The sequence below is a fragment of the Lissotriton vulgaris genome, chromosome 7 (assembly GCF_964263255.1).
Source record: "Lissotriton vulgaris chromosome 7, aLisVul1.2, whole genome shotgun sequence".
In the NCBI taxonomy this organism is placed as follows: Eukaryota; Metazoa; Chordata; class Amphibia; order Caudata; family Salamandridae; genus Lissotriton; species Lissotriton vulgaris.
In genome coordinates this window covers 206,716,531-206,742,012 of record NC_141695.1, presented here as the reverse complement: position 1 = coordinate 206,742,012, position 25,482 = coordinate 206,716,531, and the positions used below count along the sequence as shown (strand labels likewise).

General features: G+C 42.5%; 2 protein-coding genes across 3 annotated transcripts in view; one reads left to right on the top strand and one right to left on the bottom strand.

Moving 5' to 3' along the window:
• Positions 1-4,190, top strand: part of ATP4A (ATPase H+/K+ transporting subunit alpha) — a 93,322-nt gene extending 89,132 nt beyond the window's left edge. Inside the window, exons 22-23 of the mRNA XM_086929960.1 lie at positions 1,456-1,547; positions 2,796-4,190. Of these exons, the coding sequence (XP_086786086.1) occupies positions 1,456-1,547; positions 2,796-2,824 (121 nt within the window). The 3' untranslated portion in view covers positions 2,825-4,190. The remainder of the gene's footprint in view (positions 1-1,455; positions 1,548-2,795) is intronic.
• Positions 4,191-5,132: 942 nt separating this feature from the next.
• Positions 5,133-25,482, bottom strand: part of TMEM147 (transmembrane protein 147) — a 140,360-nt gene continuing 120,010 nt past the window's right edge. For both annotated transcript variants that reach the window (XM_086929961.1, XM_086929962.1), the window contains exons 4-8: positions 12,399-12,464; positions 7,309-7,445; positions 6,971-7,055; positions 6,179-6,300; positions 5,133-5,656 (exon numbers count right to left, since the gene is read on the bottom strand). In XM_086929961.1, the coding sequence (XP_086786087.1) occupies positions 5,536-5,656; positions 6,179-6,300; positions 6,971-7,055; positions 7,309-7,445; positions 12,399-12,464 (531 nt within the window). In that variant the 3' untranslated portion in view covers positions 5,133-5,535. The remainder of the gene's footprint in view (positions 5,657-6,178; positions 6,301-6,970; positions 7,056-7,308; positions 7,446-12,398; positions 12,465-25,482) is intronic.

Genomic DNA, 25,482 nt, shown 5'->3' with positions numbered 1-25,482 from the left:
ATTAAAGAAACAACACTCCTTGCCGCCACAGATGAGATCTGCATGATCCATGACAGAGGAGACACGGCTGCCCTAATTTTCACGGACCACTCATCAGGCACCTGCACAAGATTGGCATCCCCAAGAATCCGCTCTTTCCTGTAACTGCTCCTTCTTAATGGATAGAACACAAACTTCCAGCGTGGCACCTTACTCCTTGGAGTCCATTGCTCAGTGCAACACTCTTCAAAGCATACATGTTCCCTCTGGCCAACATCATCTGGGCACACAACATCAATATCCTCTTCTATGCCCACAAAACACAGCTTATAATCTCCCTCTCGGACAAGACCCTCAATACAAAAGATAGGTTCACCACCAGCATGACGGAAGTTGCTATCTGAATATAAATCAACTGCCTCACGTTCAGTATCGACAAGACTGAAGTAGGGATCTTTGGCAAGAACAGATCACCATGGGACTCCCACTGGTGGACGGCCGAACTCTGGCCCACACCCAGAACCCATGCCAGAAACTTCAAAATATTCAATAGCAAACTGGATATGCCTGCAAAAATCAACACTGTCACTTGGTCCTGCTTCCGCACCTTGAAGATGCTAAGGAAGATCTTAAAATGGTTCCTAAGCCACACTAGAAAAACAGTCACTCACGTCCTAGTCACCAGATCGTTGAACTTTGGGTACACCCTCTATGCCTGGATCACTAAGCAACTCACTTGAAGACTACAAACCAAAGTAGCCAGACTCATCCTCAAAGTCCCATTGAACTCACATCACGCCATACCTCACTGAACTTCACTGGCTTCAGATAAATAAACACATTCAATTGAAACTCCTCACACATACATTCAGGGCCCCATCTACCTGAACATTCGAATCTCCTTCCACCAGACAAGTCCGCACCAGAGTACTCCTACTCATTACACATTTCTCTCACATACACAGAACCTGATCTGGGGGATAGGCGTTCTCTTACATCAGTCCTTAAGCGAGGAAAGGTCTCCCACTACATTTCAGTCTCCTCCTCCTCCCATCTTCTTGAAATCTGAAAGAAGTGAAAAGACCTGGCTTTTCAATTGACCAACTTACCATAGGAAGGGGCTTGGGATACACACACCTGCGCAGTGCCAAGATACCCTTGCAAGTGACAGTGTGCTGTACAAACACATAAGAATCAAGCTTCTAATGACAAATATTTTACAGCACTTTCTTCCCTTCCTTCAAACAAGTAAAGGTATACAGTTTCATATTCCTAAAATGAATGTGTCGTCAAATCAAATGAATATTAGGATGAACGTGTGATTTAAGAGAAGGATTGATATTCGGAGGAACTCTTTAGAGAATTAATAATATTAGTATGAATGGTTGATTTTGCTAAATCTCTTCTCTTGCAAACATTTCCATCATTCATTGCACAGGAACAATTTGAGCTAATTGCACTTTATTCTTCTCATAGGTTCCAATGGTGGCTTGTACCCATTCCCTATGGAATCCTGATCTTCGTATACGATGAAATACGCAAACTGGGAGTGCGCAGACACCCTGGCAGTAAGTTCCTAATCAGCACACTTGCCCAAAGCTGCACCATCTCACGTTCTAAGGGCTAAACAAATGGGGGGGGGGGGGGGGGGGGGAATTAAGTTGGCCAAAAGGTAACACCTAGATATAGGTGCATGTTTTTAACAGAAAGGGAAGTGGTGCTCGATTTTGATGCACTTTGAACTAGGATCTCATTCTTCGACAATGGCCTTTTCCAGAATTTAATGAGGTCCATGTAGATTAATTCATCTCAGGTATGGGCCTTTCATATCATCCCACACTGTCCACTCAGGCTCTCTTGTGGATCAGGCAACACCACAGTAAAGCAGGGTCAGACTGGGACAAAAATGTGGCCTGGGCATCAACATGTAAGTGGTTCCTATAATGAACGAGTTAACTAAAGCAATTGGCATACATTTGCAAATCAAAGCAGTTTTGAACTTGTAAATACAGCTGTATGTCTAATTTACAAATTATGGAAGATTGTATACATTTGCGTTTGCTGCAGGCAATGTTTGTGGTATTAACAGTGAAATCAACAGTGAAAACCGGCCCACATGGTCACAAGACAGGTCCATAAACAGCCCAAAAAAGAATCTGACACACTGGTCGGTGAAACTAGCCGATCAGGCACTGCCTGATTGCCCGATAGGCCAGTCAGACTGCAGTAAAACCATATCTACTCCAGTTAAACCTCCAGACCGCATGCAAACATCATCATGCCTGTTTCAGTAGATTTGTAGGAGGGTTACCAGGGCTGATCTGATCTTACCCGCAGCATCACTGGCTGCACTATTGGTGCCACAAGATCCACTTATGGCTGTATGATTGAAAGCAAGACTTGGAAGAGGGGGCGGGGGCGTGGGTGAAGAGGTGAATCGGACAAGAGAAGATCCTTGAGATGATGCTCACAGTCCTCCTTATATAGTGAGGAGATGCAACAGCCACTCGCTCCAACGTGGTCACTATTGTTACTTTGATTGCCTGTCTCTTTTCAAAATCCACAATCTAGGCTCTGCATTAGGATTTCACCAGATTATTGCTGCATTTATTTCTGTCTGCAGATGATGCACGAGTGCTGCTTGGAGTCTTTCAATATAACAGAGCGATAACCTGCTTCAAGGGTGCTATGGCTTCCTCGCATTGTACCTCAGGAATCTCTAGTCCTACAGAAATCACAGAGACTCTGTTAAAGCTCCAAACTTGTCCAACCTATCCTTGATACTCCTCCCATAATATTCATTTTCTCATCTGCAGGTTGGTGGGATAAGGAACTGTACTACTGAAGAGCGATCCAATGCCAGTCTCTATGACCCTCCATTATGCGAAGAGCCACCAAGAAAGACTGACTTCATGCATCCAAAGGACATCAATTCAAACATGTGGTCTGTGCAGCCACTTCTTGCACATCTTATGACAGACGGGTGGATGTACGGCCTCTGCTTTTTAACTTGAACATCAGTAGATTGTGCAAAACACATTGGAATTTCCTGTGTTACACGTTTATGTTTTTTCTTTATTGATATTTAATATTTGTTCTTGTCTCAGTTGCTACAGGTCTATTTCATTCTAATGTGTGACATGCTCTTTCCTGTTCCATATAAAAAATATTGCTATCTTAATTTTTTTTAAACAAAAAGATGTGATATCTCAATGTTTCATAACATTAGGTCAGCAGTTTATCATCCTTTCCGCATGGACTCGCATCAAATGATGTCACTAAAAAGTGCAATAAGTAAGAATAAAGACAAAAGCCAAGCCAGTAACAAGATTACACCACACAAATCTGGCCTCAAAATCTGGGCCTCTTGGGTTTTGTCTTTGAGTTGGTGAAGTTGGTGGGTGAAGTTTAAGCTTCCGGTTGTCTAATCCTGACACTGGTAGAATGTAGAACTGGTGGACAGAGCCAGGACCTGGGATGCATTACTTCTGGTGTATTTATGATTGGTGCTCACAGCTGGGATTCAGAAATACCATCATCTCACAATTGATCTAACAGGCATTGATGGTTTTAACTCAGCAGTTTGAGCAATTATATATAGGTTAGTGCAGATTTTGGATTGTAGCTCATTATCTTAGTGACCTCCTCCTAATGTGAAGGGGCTAAGCCCCTGTGGTTACAGCTTGTGCACAGCTGCCTAGACACCTGCATCTTGAGCTAGAATATAGCTGTCCATCAACAACTCATAACACTGCGGAGCAGAAATGGTAGTCTTCTACCCTTTCTGTCCATCCGATCCTCTCAAACACGTGGGGTCAGAAGTACACCTGGCCACTGCTTCCCCTGCACATCAGCTATGCTTGAGTCCTCAAAAACTGTGAAACTGTAGGACATGTCCAGACATATGGTTGATTCATCCTTCAATACCACTCACATTCACTCAAGGGACAGCATGCATCGTTGTGCGTTATACTGTTGGGAGCAGAAATGCTTCATCAACGTTGAGTGAAGTTGTCTAATAGGAGTCACTTGGATGAAGGTGTCGACAAAAGAAGAAACCACACAGTGAGCTTTGTAAAACCACCACGGTCCCAAAACCGGCTCCAGCAGCTGATTTTGCATTGAATACAAATAGTGTCAAGTATTAATGTTGCTTTATGATTTACTCAAGTAAGCTATAACAAATAAAGATACAATTGTATGTAGCTTTACTCACGTGTTGTCTATTTCTGATTCTGTACTGATAGTATATCCTTTGGTTACACCAACCACTCAACTCAGAGTCAGGTTCCAGCCACGTGCTTTGAACAGGCACTCATCACGCTTATCCACGATTCGTTATAGCCCCAGCATGCAGTGGTCAAGACTACACCCTTATGATAAGATGCTTACCTCTGTTACTAAATGTTAAACCGTGGCAGAAATGTGTAAGATTATGCAAATCAGTTTTCTTAAACAAGAGCCATAAAGCATTGTGTTGTCAAAACATTCCTGCTCACTCCCAACTTTGAAGTCCTTTGGGGAGCCATCCTCTAAACTGCCCACTCTTTATCTGCCTGCTACCTGTAACACTGCATGTTTTCTCACTGCTCCTTTTGAATGAGCTTTTTTGCTTGCATACCAGCTAAACAAATGCATAAATATTACCGCCTGTACTCTCCCTAGCCATGACCTTACACAGCTAAGTCCTTGCTTGTCTGCTCATCAGATTTCTGATAAAGAGACTGAGTTAGGAACTTGTCTATGTGTGGTCTCTAAACTAGGTTTATTTTAAGATGGTGTCTCTGGGCTGCACTCTGCACCACTAAACCTGCCAACGTCTCCTTTACCTCTCTACTGTTTTGCCCTATTGATTAAAAACGCTGAAGTCAAGTGAAAAAGAACCCAAAATATCTAGATTACGAGAAGATTAGACACCTCCTTCACCCGCAACACCAACCGTCCTGCTCCCATCCTTGTGGGTTCTTCAGAAATGCTGTGGTTTGATATTTTAGTGTGTCTACACAATAGTCAATGTGTTACTAGTCAGGTCGTAAATAAGATAAGTAATGAGAAGTGGGAGTATGGAAAAATGGCATAGCTCTTAGAACTCACTAGTCACCAGTGGGCGTTTGCTTTTCAAAGACAAAGAAAGAAGAACTGTTCCTCTGCAATGCAGAAAGAAAATACGACATTTATTCTTTCCGAGTTGGAAAATTGTACAAAACCTGTTCGAAAACTCCGAAAAGTCCATTACCATCAGCTCAGAGAGTACTCTGAATAGTGAATACACCAGTCACCCTTATTCAAGAATACTGGAACTCATTGGTGCTACATCTCCAGTGTACACACTTATCACAATGGGTGTTGGAAGCTTGAGTGGCTGCAGCTGGACTCATGAGGTGTCCTTTCAAGTTAGGAGATCCAAGATCCAAGGTTTCTGATCCAGTTCCAGGAGATTCCAAGATCAGCGCCATAAGTAGACTCTTAATTTGACCTGGAATCCCTTTTTCTTACGCTGGCTTCTACGTCTCAGGTTGGCGAATTCTTGTCCATTTAAAAAGCTGACCCAGCAAGTTAGTTGTTGTGAACAAGTGTTACAAAGAGAGTGAGTGAGCTCAGGGAAAGAAAGGCCGTAATCATGGCCTTCACCAGCAGAGCGGTCCAGCTTCCCAGGAGGAATACGTGAACAAAAGACCTGTGGGGAGAGGTGGACAATTTAGTACTGTGAGAAAGTGGACAGTCAAGTAACACAAGATTACACAGTAGTATCTCCAACCACTTCTCGCCACAACTCTAAAGGCAGTTAATGACCAGAACAGATGGAAAATATTCAAACATATTATGGGCAATAAATGTTCTATCACAGAGACAAAATAGCCTAATAAGGAGAACGCTGAATACTAAATGAGAAGCGCAGATAATGCACACGTACTCTAGAATGGGTAAATATATCGCCAACACACCTGTGAAGGAGAGCAAATGTACTGTTGAGCAATAACGACTCCACCTACGACTCCACCACGACTTCAGGTACGCTCACAAACTAGACGATCTCACAAGAGGTTACCTCCTCATTCCCTCACCTCCTCATCACCCCACATAAACAGAGGAAGTGGGAAAATTGCAGTGGGAAAATTTCAGAGGTCATGAACCAAACTCTCAGAACAGCAATATCATAGGAACAGTTCTATCACCAAAGAGGGAAACAAGCACTCACTCCATCAGGAATGCTTTATAGACGCTCACGCCTAGCAGGAAGGTCACCGGCAGTCGGTAATGCTTGGGCAAGTCATATCTCGTGAACATCCAGACGAGAGCGGCCATTGCGATGTAATGAACCTGGAAACAGCGAATCATATGATTAAAAAGGAGGCAAAATACTGTTCACAGGCAAATCCTACTCAGCACAACTGCCCAACTAAACACTGGAGGAAGAAAAAGACGACCCCGAGAACACTGAGGGAGTTCTGTACTAAACGTGTTTCTGGGGGAGGGAATGTGAGAGGGTATCTGCTGCGAGCAAGATAACTTGACTGGCATCCTGGAGAACTGACATGGCACTGGACGATGGACACACACTGCTCTGTAGAGCCAGCAGGCTATTGACAGAGACAGATCATTCTGCAAGGTCTAAAGCACAGATATGGCTGGGATGAGGAAAGCCCTTACTGCTGGATTCCTATAGCATGGGCAGCACTATACTAGAAAAAAAGGTCAAACTGCAAGATTTCGAAGACAACACTAACAGGGCTCAGCTTGGTGGAAGTGCCTTCAATGGCCTGCAATGATCGATGATCTTCTGACATGGGATAGTTTGGGTTTTATGCATTTTATCCATTCAATATTTATAGATCACATCTGTGGTAATTACTCGTGTTTAAAAGAAACTGTCCCACAATAAACTCCGACTATATTTAAAGAATACTTCAGGATTCTTGCAGAAACCTCCCACTACAGCTGCAGGGAGGAATGAAATCAATAATGTGGTAGTAATTCTTCTTCGTCATACCAAGCTGATGTTTGAATCAATGCTCATTTGTATATATTTCCAATCAAATTCAATTCCACGAGCTCCAACCCAGAGAGGGAGGCATCTGCAATACAAAATAGAAGAGGGACAAGAAATTAGGTGGATTTACAGCGAACCTGCGAAAAACAGGCACGTGGTTAGATGGTAATAAATGGAGGAATAAAAAGAAACACAGGACATTACACACACACTATTTATCTAATAGAAATAGTTCAGAAAGAGGTGCTGCAACAGTGCATCTGTAACTGGATAGCAAGTATTAACCAGAGAGGTACGCACAATCCAAGCATAGATCCTCAGGCTTCACTGTGTCTCACCTGGACATGATCAGCTCAGCAGTGGCCCATCCCATGGCTGCCACCATGATTTTATATTCACCCTTCCCAGCATTCTTTGACATCACAAGATGGAGGCCCAACAGGTCGGCCAGGTCCACAGTCGCCTTCATAAACTCCTGGGGTGAAAGAGACCATTAAATGCATATTGCAATAAAGACAACATTAGCTCCGGTATCTACGTCAGTTTTAGTTTTAATCAAATATGTCCCACCATCGCAAACTGGTTCATGTCACTGTTTGAGGAGACCACTACCTCATTCAGTGAGATAGTCCATGCCCAGCCTCGACTAATTCCCCAGCAATACACCAACTCGGCGGATTGAGTCTACCGAGCCGGATTCATTCCTGGTTCGAAAATTGTCCCTCATACAGGCTCCTTAAGAAATTATTCCGGCATCGTGACTTTTTTTTAATTCTGCCCTAACCCGTGGCCATCACCTGAGGATTACTCCCTCTGCCAACTTCTCTCGCCCGCCTGCAACAGCCTCCGCAGCCTTTTCAAATTGCCCTTGGACCGCCTTGCCTCGAAATTTTTACTTACCCCTAAGTGGAGCCCCAGTCATTAAATCCACTGCTTGCTGGTTCTACGACCGAGATTCTCCTTGCTCACACTCTCGTCCGGATAATGATCTTTATTTAACAAGATTGAAACACCGTCGACCTCACAACCAAAACTCCTCCAATGTATCTGTTTAATTTGGAGTTGTGTATAAATGTTGTCAATGCAATGTAAATGTTAAATGTCACTCAAGCACCCTTTTCACTTCACACACCTTCACTTCTTTTGTGTGAGCTTTAAAACTTTTTCCAAAATTAACTGAATGGTACTCTATTTATGCGGTCAATAAATGTGATTTCATTCCATAAAACCTTTTGTCCCAGCATACATTCCTGTGAAAGTGTTCCTTCTGATTAACACTACACTAATTAACTAGTAGCCTTGTGCTACCCGAGGACCACATAGGCCTCCCTTAGACCATTGTTTGCTCCTACCATATACATTACCCCTGGTTGGACTACTGGGGTCCCCTTCATATATATACTGCCTCGAAGTCAGGCAAATCATAAGCAGTCTCCAGCAAGGTAGAGGAGTTAATCATCATTGCTCCAATGGCACATCCCCACCTAGGCCTTGTCTATCACCCCTTTGCACCAGACGCCACTGGAGTTCTCTGTAATGAGATGGTCGATGATGCTGTGGAGTGCGGTAAGGGCTAGCAGACAAGAATTCCATCACCAGTATATACCCTGTTGATGATCTGCACTAATAGTATGCCACAACGCTGACCCTTAATGAAGTTTAGTGGCCCAATTTAAGATTACAATGATGGATTTTGAATAGCAAAAGTACAGAAGAGAGCACAAGTATTGCACCAGGACTGAAAAGCTCACCACCCACTTAGCACTGCTTCCTTGGTACCTGCCCAAGTGCTGTGCTGGAACACTGAGGCTCACACCCCAGACAGACACCTGGTGCATACCCAAGAGCCAAAGTGCTGTGTGACATTAGAAGAGCTCCCCCAGAGTGGGTACTGTAACACACATATCCAGGTAGGAGGAAACACTAGCACTGTGCCAGGTTACAGTGGCTCATACACGGTCGACAAGTCCTCATTTGAAAATGGGATTGAGCACAAATTCGATAAAGACAGAAGGTCTTGCTTAACCTCTATACAAGTTCCAACCTAAATAAATATACGCAAGAATGCTTTGATCGGTCGAAACATCTGACCGAACATTGGCTCCTAACTAACCCAAGAAAGTTAAAAGTGATCACAACTGACGTGCTGGAATAGAACAGGCTCACCTAATGCCTACCACTGCAATGGCTCCAAAATGGTCTTATTTATATATACGCAAAAGCTGGGCACAAATATTTAACCGCTGATGGCAGTCTTTAAATGTATATCATCGTGCATACACACAAGCACACATTATGGTTGCGACTGTGCTTCAGTCTTTAACAGCTAAATGGGGTAACAATAACCAATTAATAAATTGATTTTATATTGCACTTACTACATTATTTTTTAAGTTTAGAAACCCTTTAAAACATGCAATTACCATTAATGAATGTAATGCCACTCAATTTATCTAAGCTGGAAGGATGATTCAGCCCCGCAAGGCTTATAACCTGTGACCATCAGCTGACATATGCTGAACTCGGCAAGAGTGTATCTTATTGACTAAACTGAAGACTTGATGAGAAAATGATTTAATAGAGAAACAGTGGTCACTAAGGTGCTCTCTTGCATTCAGTTTGAGAGCTAGGAGGAATGAACGCCTAGCAAAGGACATATGGACTCTTAAAACACCTAAGCGGGGCTGGGTGAGGGAATAGGTCAGTGTCACCGAGACAGGAAACTGAGAACAATAATAACTGACAAAGCAAATATGTCTGGATTTATTGTGCAAACCAAGAAGTTCACAAATACTGCTTAGCATATTAAAATCTGCCTATGGGTTTTGCTAATGTTTTTAAAAAATATTAACAAAAAAGCATTTATTTTCTGTATAGACCGTATTAAGGGGATAAAGACGTGAGTGTGACAAAAGTAGGATGGTTAAGTATATTTTTCAGATGTAAAATAATCCTTATGCATTTCAAAGCGATCATTCTATGGGGGAGAATGATCATGATACAGCAAACAGTCAGCAGCATAAGTTGAAATGGTAAATACTCCTCTGGAGCCACTTCCCACTCCAGAGATGTGGAATTTTATAAAATATCTACTTGTCTATGGGATAGGAGAGTTCAAAATCTATTTGTTGTTTGGTGCTTAGCAATAAGGTGACAAATTGCTGTTCCATTCTCTTTATATTAGAGTTGCGATAATAGCCTCTCTGATTATGTCAGGGCTCATATAGCAGGGTTTGGATACTAGTAGCTACCCAATCTTGCCTTCTTTCCCCTCGAGTAGCAAAAGTGGTTGCTCCAAGGTTTGATCTTCCTTTTGAGTCCATGCAACTCCACTAACTTTCATTTTTAAGGGTTTCTACCCAGGTTGGGAAATTTCCTTCTGACAAGGGTAGAAGTATAGCTGTATCCAGGTTGGGAAAAAAGGGGTAGCAGGGAAAGTGAATTTGCAAATAAATTTTTAGAGGTTGTAGGGAAAGTGAGCTTAAAAGCGCTCAGCGGATTTTTAAATAAGTAACCACACATGTATATTAGTTCATGCTAAAATGCAGTTCACAAACATTGTCTAGGAGTATGGTTTCCAGGCCTACTTTTGTTCTTCATGCTCTGAATTCATAAAAGTCATAAATCTGACCTAATAAAGGACATATACCATGGGTACACTTTTGTGTCTTTAAGAATTTACACCCACATGCATCAAACTCCCGTTTTGCGTTTCCAAATTTGCGATTTTTACCGAATCGCAAATAAGGAATTGCAAAACGGGATGCATTATTGAAAGTGCATAATATTTGCGATTCGGTAAAAATCGCAATTTTTACCGAATCGCAAAAATTATGCGAATTCAAAATTGCGAATTCGCAATTCCCATTGATTCCTATGGGCCAAAAGGCCCATAGGAATCAATGGAAATTGCGAATTCGCAATTTTGAATTCGCAAATGTTGATGCATTCCATGGGTGCAGGGGGGGGTCCAAAGGACCCCCCCCTGCACCCCTGAAGGGTATTTTAAAATGGATGTTTCACACACACATGTCCTAAGGACATGTGTGTCTGTAACATGACAGTGTTTAAAATGCAAATTAGAGCATTTTAAACATTTTTCGCAAATTACCACGAGGTTCTACCTCGTGGTAATTTGCACTTGCAATCTACAAGATCGCAATTTTTTAAAGAATGATGCATTGCATTTAAGGAATTGCAAAATTGTGATTCCTTAAATGCAATCGCATTTTAGAAAATCGCAAAATTAGCGATTTTCAACTACAACCAATGATGCATCTCAAAAAGCATTTTTGGAATCGCAAAAGGCCGATTTTAAGGAATTGCACTGTTTGCGACTCCAAAAATGCTTGATGCATGTGGGTAATAGCCCCTAATTAGGTCTGGCGTTAACCACGACCTTTCGTTTTCAATACAATTCTGTCTATCACATATTTGGCTGACTTCACTGTGAGATGGCATTCTACTTTACTTCCCGGAGCATATCAGCACATAAAGTCGTTTCTTTCAGTGCCAGGAACAACTATGTGTTTTTTTGAGACCAAAATATATTTTTGCTTTTAGCCAATATTTTTGCTATGTTGTTGAGGGCCCTGTAACTCCCACAACAATACATTTTTACCAAAACAATACCAAACAAAGCACGGATTGACAAAACCAAAAGGTTGACTACCACCAATGCCAGACGCATTGTCGATGCTTATCCTGGGTTATTTTCATGTTTCCCATAATCTTGCAAAAACAATTTTTACATTGGTTTTATAGAATTTATATTTTTGTAAATATTAGCATTTATTAAGCAAGGTTTAACTAAATGATGCTTCAAAGAAGAGGTACCAAATACTTTTCATGTCAGTAAAACTTTTTTTTCTTTTAGTTGCATATAGTTTGTGTACATTTTATTTTGAAAGCAGACTCACCAATCTTGATTTCAAACCTCTGCAAGTATTATGGGAGCCTTATATTGTCTAACTTTGCAAACGTGTGTGTATATTTTTTTTACAGGAAATTTGTCAGTAGCACAAGCCGAGCTTAGAGCATTCCCTTAGAGTGGTTACCCTAATAAAGGCTTTACATTAATGAACCATAAATACAAGTTCGAATACCATGGACCTATGGATGCACATATACGCTGACCGCAGACAACTGTCTGCCACAGCTCCTTAATACGGTACTGTGAACTGGCAGCCAAAGGGTTTGCACTGCAGGGGATTGGGTCTACTTGTCCCAAGGGTAAAATAAACATGAAAACTTGCTGCCCTTGACCCCAAATAATAAGTCCTAGGTGCCTGGCTACAGGATGTCCACGCCCCTGCTACTCTATGTATGTTTTAATAATCTGATAAAAATATGCCATAGAGAAAGCGGCACACTCAAGTCCCACCTAATAACAAACCAGGAGTTGATTTTTCATTACATCAACACTCACCCCGATGAAATCATAAGCTCCAACACCTCCTTCCCAAGTCGGAAAAAATGTAGCCAGAAATAACATCTGCAACAAGAAGGAAAAATACAATTAACAATAATACTAAAACAGCAAATAGCGCAGCTAAATAGCGCAGCATTTCTATGCAAAAATGCCTATGTGGAAAGACTTGGATAAACCAACTGGCATGGACCCTGCTGGTGACGAAAGGGGTGAAAGTAGGAGATGAACTTCTATACACAAAATACATACTGTTCAGCAGGAAGTAGTACAATATATTATAAATGCAGATCAATGAAACTCTCTTGCGCATCACAACTATAGATAAAAATAAAATACAGTTCTTTAGCAGTTCCGTAGATTGGAATGTTTCCATTGCATGGGCGATAGAATCTTAAGCATTATTTATAGTAGTAATCTAGTTACACCTTTCCAGTCCTGTTCTTGCCAGGATTGTTAATTAGATTGCATGGGACAGAAAAATCCACTGGTTTAAGTAAACATCACACCACGCAGCATCTCGATTTTTAGTCAAATCGATACAATTGATTTCTGGGATTCTCAAGTCCTCTCCAGAAAACATTCCAAAGTTGCTTTGCTAAAGAACGTTTCTGGTATTTCTATAGGACATCAACTTATGTATTAATTTATTTTAAGATGTTTTGTAAAAAGCAAAGTGGTGCATTCTTAACGGATTGACACTTCAAAGTGCTAAAGTATACACCTTAGCAAGAAGATGACAGTCACAAAGAACAAGAGCAAACCATAGGTCTGCGTGAACCTGGGCATTATGTTACATAAAGAACAGTGATTCACAGGGATCTCATTTAATGTAAAATAATTAATAGACAGTGAAATCATTGAAAGCAATGAATGTGAAAAAGCTTAGTCATAATCTTAAATTATAGTCTATTTGTAATATAAATGTAAATAAACTAAATTGTAAAGACACCCCAGTGAGAGAAACGCATCCAAAAGTTATTAAGCAATAGCACGTTAATAGACAATGTTGTGTTGGTTTACTAACAACTCAAAAATTCTTCATACATTTCAGAGTCGCCTCACAGAATGGCAAAAAGCTTGTTTGTAGAAAATGCCAACTACGTTTTGACCCGACATCTAATCCTGGGATTTCATCAAGACATAAGAATGACTGGGGGCACCTTTTGTAACCTGGCAATATAGTAGAAGTCACTAGCAAAGCTGCACAGAACAGGAGGCAAAGTGCAACTTGAGTATCTCTTTAGTATGAGAAAAGATATACACACAGGAAATATTTTCTAGATGGGGCAGAAAAGCCAATGTCCTGTCAGCAGTGAATGAGTTCAAGGGGACCAGGAATCTGGATGGTTGTCCCCGTCGGTGTATAGCCTCTAGAATGAGAGACACTGTCGTGAAGGAACCATCCTGATTCATGGTCCCCATGTTCACATCCACTGCTGACGGGACAGCAAGTTTCCTGCCCCTATCTAGAACATAATTCCGATATCAACATTATTGAACACGGGTCACCATACCCAAGAGTATGTCTTACACAAAGGTGATTCCACGATTTCCATAGACTGCATAAGAATTGACAATCAAACACCACCCTTCTTTAGAATACAATATCCTAAATACTCATTTATAAGAGCCAATGCAATATTAAATTAGGCATGTTCAAAGGACCCGGTTATCACCTCAACCGTTCCTAGATTTTAAAATTTCATGCATTAGCTCGAATTCCCCCTGTTCGAAAGAAAAGGGAGTAAAAATCTGCAAATAACGTTAGTAATTGTACTCTGCTACAGTATTGTCAAATGCATGTGAACATCACTTACCTGAAAATATTTACATTAGACGATCCCACTTGGTTTCACACTGCAAACTTCACATAATATATTGGAAGCAACGAGCCCAAAAGTGCCTTCATCACTTTTCTTTTAATAGCGGCATGTCACATGCACACCTCAGTACAAAAATGGAACATATAAAACCATGGTCTCCAGTCTTGGTTGCTAAATACTCTTATGTATCCTCTCACTGGATGTTAGCTGCATTCAAATATATAAAGATAACCAAGATCAAACAAACCCTTAAACAGAAAGTGCAGAGCGATCATCTGGATTCGAAAGACACCCTCTACAACATACGCTGCACCTCGACTGATGCATAAGTCAGTTATATTGTTTTATACATCTCATACAGCAGGACACACACTAGTATAAGGTTCTGTGTTCTATGCCACTAATCAGAATAAGAATAGATTCCTAGCGAGTAGACTTGTAACTGTTTCAGAAGAACAACAACAAAATGGGTGGTGTGAGGGTGGGGATGATTGGAATCACACCCTATTCTGAACAGGTCATCTGTCCCACAGAGCCATGTGATAGGACAATGTGGAAGGCCATAGTCTCCTCGACGTGTGTCATCTTACGCATCCCACAGAGAAATACTATACATTCCTTCATCAATGCACAGAACACAATCACCTATTGACTACAACTTCCTACAGAGTTCTCTTCTTCAACAGCTGGCGCACAAGGAGTTCCTCTCGGTAGAAATAACAGACCATTCTAATATTAAACAAGTCCTCTTACTGCGACATACCAAGCCTCCCCAAAAAGCATTTGCACACATCAGCATCCAGATATAGGTTGCCAGAGGACGAACATATCTTGAACGCACACACACAATATAAAAGGAGAACCTGTGGTCGGCAGGCAAAGCAATCTGGAGAGAAAAGACAATGTGTATTTAGGCCATATATAATACAAGCACAGAAATTACACATACTAGAACAGACCATTATATCCCTAACACATAACTACAAAACCCACATCACTTCTTAGGTGCGGCCTTAAAGCAGAAAAATCAGGCCTTTTCATACATGGAAGAGGACTCAGTGAAACTAAACCACTGTCACTATGAGCGTGTAAAAATGACATATTCCAGCTCCAACAAAAGGCACCGATTCCTGTACCAGCGACATCGGGCAATTTGAACGCAGAGGTCTTCAAATCTTTACTTGGAAGCTCTATAGGATTCCACTCCAAAAGATACAATAGCACTCATGAACAGATTTCTAGAACCCTTAAAGATACCAATGTTAAATTAGGAAGGGCAAGCCCTATTGAGGGGAGATATTCCACTAGAGGAGACTGAGAAAGCAATCTTGAATCCTCTCACCTGAAGATCCCTAGGTGACAATGGTTTCTCTGGGAATTCTTAACACATGCAAGTCCTATATTGCCCCTGTGCTGCTCCCTGTCATTAAAGAGTCAGGAGAAACCAGAAAGCTGTGTCCCATTCCCAATGCGGGAGTAATTGCACTGATCTCAAAGGCAGTAGTTATAGAACCATATCATGGATAAATGTTGACGTCAAAATATTAGGATTGGGGGGGCGTGGCTTGGCGCCCGGCGAGGACGGCAGCGCAGATGTGAGCGCTCCCGGTCGCTTGGGGATTTCGCCGCTTTAAACCCAGCATTCCCGCCTGCAAACCACGTCCTACCTCCTCGGAGACTGCAGCCCACAGAGCGGTTCCAGTACAGGCTCCGTCAAGATGCGGAAAGGTCGTCTTTGATGATATTGCAGCGGACGCGGCTGAGTAATAGTCGCGCCCGCCATTTTGTTTCCTATCAGCGCGACCTGTGGCGCACCCGTTTCCCGACCATGCGAGCCTGCCTCAAAGCCCTGTGCATAATTAACTCTTCCCGGTGAGGTTTTACTCTTGCATTTTTGCTCCACCACTGTACAACTTTCACATGGGCTGCTCTTTAATGAACTTTAACGAGTTTTCCACGCATTCTGCATGTTTCTGGCGGCCATTTCAGGCTAATGGACCTTTCTCACCTCAAATACCCTGCCAATGCACTCAGACTAAGTTAACTCTTTGCTGGAAGCGCTGCTTTCTTTCATGCTTCTATATTTAACATTATCTACAATTTGAGGCAGCTTTCAGCATGATTTTTGTGCGCTCTCCTTATCTACTCACCATGTCTTCATGATGTTCTCCACCTGACGGATCTTCTTCGTTCCACAACGTGCCACTTACCTATATTTCATCGCCATGGTGGTTCTTTGTTTACATCGTCAATGCGCCAACCCCCCCAATTAGCGAATTGGTCGCTGCTCCATCCATCTTTTTGACTCTCTGACACTCTTACATCCTGTGCAGTTTTTTGTCAAGAATTCTAACGCAAACTCTTTGCTGCCTTTGGTTAAGTAGTGCATATTACTGGGCTTTTTCCTCATTTTCTCTTCACCAATAATTTTTTCCTACTCCATTTTTATATGGAAAGGAAGGCATTCCCTCGGACCACCAAAACTCCACGTCGTGTCTTCATCAAAAATTCAAGAGTCTTTTCTGCACTGGCACACCTCGAGGCTTCTCAGGCCCTCGTCACTCAAATGTCGCAGTCAACTGCGGAGAAGCCAATGCAGCCTCCAGGGAAAGTAACGACGAAACGCCCTAAAAAAGATCCTCCATCGCCAACGGGGTCCACATCGGCTGTCTCTATGGAGCTGTTATTAGAAGAGATCCGTGCTCTCAAGCCCTTCATGGAAGAAACCAACTCTAAGTTGCAGGTTCTTACTGACAATTGGTCTCAGATGGACGCCAGAGTGACTACAGTGGAACACTCTTTAACTTCTCTCCAAGAGTCATCCTCCAAAGTTTTACACATGCAGTCTCAAATTTCCTCTCTTCAAAAGCAAGTCGAAGAATTGGAGAACCGAAACAGACGCAACAATCTTCGTCTCTACGGCCTGGCAGAGAATTGTGAGGGGTCTGACCCCATTGCTTTCTTCAAATCATTTTTGCCCAAGCTTCTTCACCTACCTGAGGATACTACGCTTAACATCCAGCGCGCACATAGACTGGGTCGTCTCCCTTCTACTTCCTCTCCTTCTTCACGACCAAGAGGTGTCATCATGTACTTCTTAGAGTATACTGACCTCCTCAAAGTTATCTCAGCAGCTCGTGCCTCACCTCGCCTACAATGGTCGGGCTCCAATCTCTTCTTTGCCCAGGATTATGCAAGAGCCACAGCTAGTCGCCGCAAGGCTTTCTTGGATATGCGACCAGAACTTCGCGCTATTGGTGCTAGATATGGCCTTTTCCACCCATGCCTATTTAGAGTGACTTACAACAACAAAACTACGACATATGAGGATCCTGTTCGTCTTCGTAGCTTTTTGAACGCAACTCAAGCATCTGACATGGACTTTTCCAGCTCTTCGTCAGCTTTCCCGCCATGATTCCTACGTGACGCAGCATTGAAGTTTCAGTTAATGTGCATGCTTACCGTGCATTGTTAGATATGTTGATGTCTGTTTATGCCATGTTTTCCAACGCCTCTGGTTTCCCTGCTCTCTCCCTCACCCTCCGTTATTTCTCTTGTATCCCAGTTCGTTAAATACGCATTGTTCACTGTTATTTCTTTCCACACCTTCTTGTCATTTAATGTTGTTTTGTCCCCATCTTCTCTCAATCGTCTTGCTCATTAATGGTTTTCCTCCCTTTTCCTTGCAGGTTTTTACATTATGTATGGCGTCTCTGCCCCGACCTGTTGGTTCGTTTGCATTGGACGCTTGCTTCCTTTGCCTGGCGCTCCCCCCTCATCCATTTCCTCGCGTATCCTCCCCCTGGTGATTGTCCCTTCCCATCTCTACCCTTCGTAAGTATGTTTTCCTTCTCCCCCCGGATGTTCACTTCCCTTCTTGTATCTTTTTCACTTTTAAGTTCGCCAATTTCCTTTACATCACAGGTGTCTCTCTCTCTTGTTTCTCGCATACTCTTCTATCACCATTTTCTTTCTATCATTCTACCTTCCTCCTGGACTACCTTCTCAATTTTTCCACATCGATTGCTTTTATTCTCCTCTTCCTCACCCTCTTTTCTCTTTCCTCATTCTTTTATTCATTATTATACTACTTTGACTTTCATCGACTCTCTCTTTTTCCATGGTTTTTTATTCTTCTTGGTCTCCTCTGCACCTCTTTCTCTGTTTTCTCCCTCTTCTTTGAGATGATATGTCTCTAAAGGTAATTACATGGAATGTTAAGGGCGTCAACTCCCCTATCAAACGTCAAAGGATTTTATCTCATCTTTCGCGTTTGAATGTGGACATTGCTTTTTTACAAGAAACCCACTTATCTGCTGAAGAATCTGTCAAATTGAAGAGAAGTTGGGTGGGTGATGTTTATTACTCTCCTGGGGATGGTAAACGTAATGGCGTTGCAATTTTATGTCACAAAGCTCTTGCTCATTCCTTGCTTGCCCAAGAATCTGATGCTGAAGGCCGATGGATATATACCAAACTTGCTATCAAGAATGTTCCAATTTCTCTCCTAAATGTTTACGCCCCTACCACTGGAGATCCCACCTTCTGGCACTCATTCTCCCAGCACATCACTAGATTTATTGATGATAATTTTATACTAGCAGGAGACTGTAATCAGCCCCTGGATCCCTTTCTCGATAGGAACTCCAAAGCACACTTCATCCCCAACAATCCTCATAAATCCTTCTCTCAAGCTATCTCCCAACACAAACTCACTGATGCTTGGCGTTTATGCAATCCAGAACTCCAAGAATTTACCTTTTATTCTCCATGTCACCATTCCCAATCTCGGATTGATTACATTATTGTTACCCATAATATTGCCCAAACCCTCACTTATGCAGAAATTGGTCCAATTTTACTCTCTGACCATGCCCCCACATTAGTTCAATTGGATATCTTACCCAAATCAATAGGCCCTAAACGCTGGCGTTTTAACAATTCTCTCCTTCTAGATCCTAAATTTACTGCTTTCTTCACTTCCTTCTCCCACAAATTTTTCTCCCTAAATGATAACTCCCCTGTCCCTAAACACACCATTTGGGATGCCTTTAAAGCGGCAGCAAGAGATTTTATCATTGGCTTTGTTGCTAAAAAACGTAGAGCTGCTCGCGAATTTACCAAGGCTATCCTTCTGGATATCAAGAAATTGGAGCATTCTTATTTCACTTCCCGCTCACAGCAAACTCTAACTGCCCTGGTTAACGCTAAGATGAAATTTAATAAAAAATCCACGGATGATGCATCCCTGTACTTATTAAAATCTAGTGCCAAGTTCTATGGAGGCAAAAATAAGGCTGGCAAGATATTGGCCAATTATCTCAAAGTGAAACACAACAAATTAAACATTGAATCAATCTATGACGCCGACTCAAATCTCAAACATACGGACGCAGACATTCTCACTGAATTCTCTACCTTCTATAAGACTTTATACTCTTCTGAAACCCAGCCCTCTTCCCACTCTCTGGATACATTTTTCTCCTCCATTCAAAAACCATCTCACTTTCCACTTGACCTTTCTCAATTAGAACTTGATATATCCCAACAAGAACTACTCAAAGCGCTTCAAACCCTCCAAAAAGACAAGGCCCCTGGGCCAGACGGCTTCACAGTCGAATTTTTTCTCCACTTCTCACAGCTCCTCATTCCCCGACTCCATTCCCTTATCGGTACCTTCCTTTCCTTGGGTTCCTCCGCAGGCTCTTTTTCAGACGCCCACATTTGTCTCATACCCAAGGAGGGGAAGGATCCTCAACATTGCAAAAACTATAGGCCAATCTCTTTGGTCAATATTGACTATAAAATTTTTGCAAAGTCTCTTGCGGCACGTCTTGACCTTCTTCTCCCGGACCTTCTGGGTGAGGAACAGTCGGGCTTTGTCAAGGGCCGTTTTATAACTGACAACACCAGACTCCTCTTTAACATCCTTTCTAGGTCTCGCCTCTTACCTCATCCCCTTGCGGCTATTGCCTTGGATGCCGAAAAGGCGTTTAATAGAGTCGAATGGACTTATTTGTTTCACACCCTCCGTTGGTTTGGTTTCGGTCCTGTTTTCATATCCTTAATCTCCCTACTTTATTCTAACCCACGCGCAGCGGTTTGTGCCAACGGTCAAATATCTTCTTTTTTTGATTTAAAAAGAGGTGTCCGCCAAGGCTGTCCCTTATCTCCCTTTCTCTTTAATCTGGCATTAGAACCCTTCCTTTCCAAGCTCCGTCAAAACCCCTCCATCCAAGGTTTCCAACTGTCAGACTCCCACATCAAATTAGCCGCTTATGCGGATGACATATTGCTATTTGTCTCCAACCCCTCCGTTTCCATTCCTGCTTTTCTCACTGAAGTCCATGCTTATTCCCAAATATCCGGCTATAAACTTAATAACGATAAATGTGAGATCCTCCTCTTAACTAAATTCAATTTCAAACCCGATTTTGCTGCCTCTAATTTTACATGGAAACCCTCCAATATCAAGTACCTTGGAATGCATGTCACTCCTACCATCCCGGATACCGTTTCCCTGTGCATGTCCAAATGCATTCAAAAATTAACGGACCTCACATCCAAGTGGCATCCCCTTTACCTATCCTGGTGGGGTCGCCTTGACACTATTAAAATGATGTTGACTCCCATTGTTCTCTACACCCGCTCCAATATTCCAGTCCCTGTCCCATCCAAATTTTTCAAAAAAATCAACTCTATTCTAATGTCCTTTCTTTGGAGTAAAAAGAAGTCACGAATGTCTCTAGCACGTCTGATTCGTCCTAAATCAGAAGGAGGGGCCAACTTTCCTGACTTCCCAGCCTATCACAAGGCGTTTCAGTTGAGACAAGCTTCTTTCTGGCTACTAGATCCTGACACCCCATGCCCTCTATGGACCAAATTTGAACGCCTTCTTCTTTCTCCCTTTTCCTTTGCTGAGTACCTTTCCTTTTCCCGCAAACCCACCTCTATCTCTACTCCGATTCATAAGTTTACCACTAAATTACTCCTCTCCTCTACGCACTCTCCCCCCACTACCATTGCTGATTTCCTTTCCTCTCCCATATGGCATAACACTTCCTTACTCATCCGTAACAGACCCTTCTTTTGGAAAACTTGGCATTCTCGAGGTCTGCAGTGGATCTCCCAACTATTTTCTCATTCCTCTTTCTTATCTTTTGACACCCTTCGCTCCCTCTATGACTTACCTACTTCCTTTGCACGTAAATACAAATTGCTTAAAAATACAGTCCTACCGAAATATAATAACCTCTCTCAGCCCTGCCCTCCTCCTGCTCCATCCACTCCCACTACCGCACTTCATTCCTTCTTACGCACCACGCCAAAGGCTACTGCTATTTACAAATACCTTCATGCTGGTGAGACTCCGAGACCCAAATCTAAAGTAGAAGAATCTTGGGAGCATGATTTGTCTATCTCTTGGTCGGTTTCCTTTTGGGACAAAATCTGGACTAAACTCCGCAAATCTTCCAGAGCAGCAACCCTTACTCAGACTTTGTTCTTCATTTACAATAGACTCCCCTTCACACCCTCTGACCTTCACAAACGCTTTCCTACTACTCCCCACACATGTTGGTCTTGTTCGTCACCACAAGCCAATTTATTTCATATGTTATTTTTATGCACTCATGTACGTGATTTTTGGTTACAGGTTTGGGCTCAAATTAATTTAATTTTTCACACCTCTATCCCCTTTTCTCACACACATGTTTTTACGGGCAGTCTCTCTCCTTGTTGGGATGGCATTGAGCTAAAACCTCAGATTGTTGATTTATTACTTGCCGCTGCCTTCCAACAAATAACAGTCAACTGGAAAGACTTCTCTAAAATTTCCTTCAAAGCGTGGTGGTTTAATGTATGCCATAACCATAGACTCGATACAGCTCATGTTTTCCCGGCATGTATGGCTACAAAACGCATGGACTTATGGACTCCCGTCACACTTTATCTGGACTCATGCAGTAAACGTTTGTTTCACCTTCCGCCTCCACAACAGGAAGTTCCTAAACCTCCTTAATTGCCTGATACATTCCACTTATCCTTCATTGTACCATCTTTATTTATTACTTTCCAATGTTCTCATGCTTTTAATATTTTATGCTTACCGTAAATTTTCTTTACCTTTTCCCTTTTTCTCATCTTGTACCCAGATCTTTTTTTTATTATAATGCTTGCATTTGTATGATTGTATTATTTTGCTCAGATTCTTACTCTGATATCACGTTGTACTTTGTTTTGACACCTGGTTTTCTCTCTTATTACTATTAATAAAATTCTCCTGAACTTAAAAAATATTAGGATTGATTTTGGTGAACAGTCTCAGGAAAGTCATTCTGTCACTTATCTTCCACTTAAAAGGTGGGATGTGTACCTGGGGCCTGATCCAGAAATCGGTTCTGAACCCCTGCATTTCTCCTGTGGGACTCAAGCACAAGCCAGACAAAATGATCGCCCTTTCTCTTGAAGCTGAAAATGTTTGACAGGGTAGAATGTAATTGCTTCTTCAGAGTCATGGGCATATGGGACTAAGATGAACTCTATATTCAGTTCAACTGTGGTTTTTATCAAACCACATACGAATTTAAAGCCGTGCAGTAGGGGGCTGTCCCATGTCCTCCCCTTCTAGCCTTTGCAGCCTAGTGAAGCCCTAGTCTTCGGTCATCTTCAACCTGTATACGTAGCCACTTGGTGCTCTACTCACAGATAACAGCATCAAGATTCACCAAAATACTGATAATGCACAACTTTTTTTTTAAAGTTTCCTCTGTTTCAGACATCTAATGCCTCAAACACTGCTTGCATATCATCCAGATCTGAATGTCCAGCACCCAACTCAAGTTTAGCCCTACCAAGACAGAAATTCTGTAATTTTCAAGTACAATTAACAAGCAACAGTACAAACCTAGTTTAATGGACATGAACCCTGACGGCACAGAATCCCAACTTTCACTGAACGCCAAGTCACCTGGAGACCAACCTCACCCTCAACTAACACACTGCCACAAAAATTTGCAGTCTTTACCAAAAACGGTAAAACCATTTCTAGAAAGCGACTTCAGAACTGCTGTACAAGCACTTGTATTTCTGCATCTGGATGGTGGTAATGCCCTACTCCATGGCCTTTCAGACTCCACACTAGCACCCCTTAGGGGCATTGTGAGAAGGTGCCATCTTTTCTTGCCTTTGTATGCCCCCACTTTTTTTCTGAACTGCTGATGTGCTTTGACTGAGTGTGCCCTGGGTCCCTGCCAATCAGGTACCCATGGCCTGTGTTCCTATACAAAATACCCAATTGGCATCTCTGGCCCCCTGTCAGCCCCTAGTAAATGGTACCCTAGGCACCCAGGGCATGGTGACCAGAGAAGACCCCTGAGGGCTGCAGCACTTATTGTGCCACCCTCAGGGGCCCTGTACCCTGGCAACCACACACTGCCTTTGCAGGCTGAGTGCCTAAGTGAAGAACTAAAACAAGAGTCGACATGGCACACATTCCTGTGTGCCATGCCCACAGACCCCACTGCCCTGGAATACTTCAGTCACCCATCTTTCTGGGTGCCCTATAACAGAGGTGAGGGCACAGGTGCATGAGCCATGTGCCCCTACAGTACCAGGGGTGGGGAATTCCTATCTCCCGACGCCCGAGACATCTAGATTTCTTAGGAGGGCAAGAGGTTTAAATTTGTATTTTGTCCAAAGGACAAGTAGACAGTTTTATGGTAATCCGATACACAGCTGTTCAACCCTGTAGGTCACAGCCAGTTAATAAGATTCTCTGAGCAGTTTATTGGCAGTGAAAGGGTGAATGCAAAAGCTGGGGCCTGCACTTTAATTTCCCCAGAACAAAACAAGTTGGAAATAGCTCGTGCTTGTGTAGCTTCCAGGCCCCATGTAAGAGGTGGCTTATCTGCCTCTTGGCCCCTTGCTCTGTCTTGAACTGTATGACCCCTGCCTTGTATTCTCTGCTCCACTCCTGGGCCTCATCTTTAACTCACTTTGCTTTCCCTTCTCATGCACCCCCTCCTTTGCACTTTGCCTTTCCTGTACACATTATGTTACACCCGGTACCTGAACCTGCTCATCCCCCTTAGCCGCCCTCTCTGACATCTCTGACACATCGAGGGCTTACATTAAAGCTCATTAGTTTCCCCATGGGCTTTCATGAAGGCCTAAGGCCACCCCCAATCATGTCCTTGCACTAGGCCTCTCATGTCACTTTGTGCCTGCACAAGGGGCATTGTGAACACCCTGCTGTAGAAACTACAGCAGCTGTGAACTTTTTGATGGGCCTCTTCAGTCTGCTGGTCTGCAGACAAAGGACCATAATGGACTTGAAAGGGTGGGTGGGTGAGTGAGTGATAGGGTGGATGAATAGATGCATGTATGAATGAGTGAAAGGGTGGATATACAGATGCATGGATGAATACGTGCAAGAGTGGGTGATAGATGCATAAATTAATGAGTGAAAGGGTGAATGGATAGATGCATGTATGAATAACTGAAAGGGTGGATGTATAAATGCATGGATGAATACGTGCAAAAGTGGATGATAGATGCATACATTAATGTGTGAATGGATAGATGCATGGATGAATGAGTGAAAGGGTGGATATACAGATGCATGGATGAATACGTGCAAGAGTGGATGATAGATGCATACATTAATGAGTGAATGGGTAAATGGATAGATGCATGGATGAATGAGTGAAAGGCTGGATGGATGGATGAATGAGTGGAGCGTAAGGGTGCATTTTTAAATCCATAAATGGATGAATGAGTGAAAGGGTGAATGGATAGATGCATGTATGAATAACTGAAAGGGTGGATATACAGATGCATGGATGAATACGTGCAAAAGTGGATGATAGATGCATACATTAATGTGTGAATGGGTGAATGGATAGATGCATGGATGAATAAGTTAAAGGCTGGATGGATGGATGAATGAGTGGAGCGTAAGGGTGCATTTTTAAATCCATAAATGGATGGATGAATGAGTGAAAGGGTGGATGGATAGGTGCATGGATGAATACGTGAAAGGGTAGATGTATAGATGCATGGATGAATACGTGCAAGAGTGGATTATAGATACATACATTAATGAGTGAAAGGGTGAATCGATGGATGAATGAGTGAAAGGCTGGATGGCTAGATGGATGAATGAGTGGATGGATGTGTGAGAATGGGAGGAAAAGAGCAAGGGTGAATGAAGGGATGGGTGAGTGGATGGATAGGTTGAAAGTGGATTGATGAGTGAA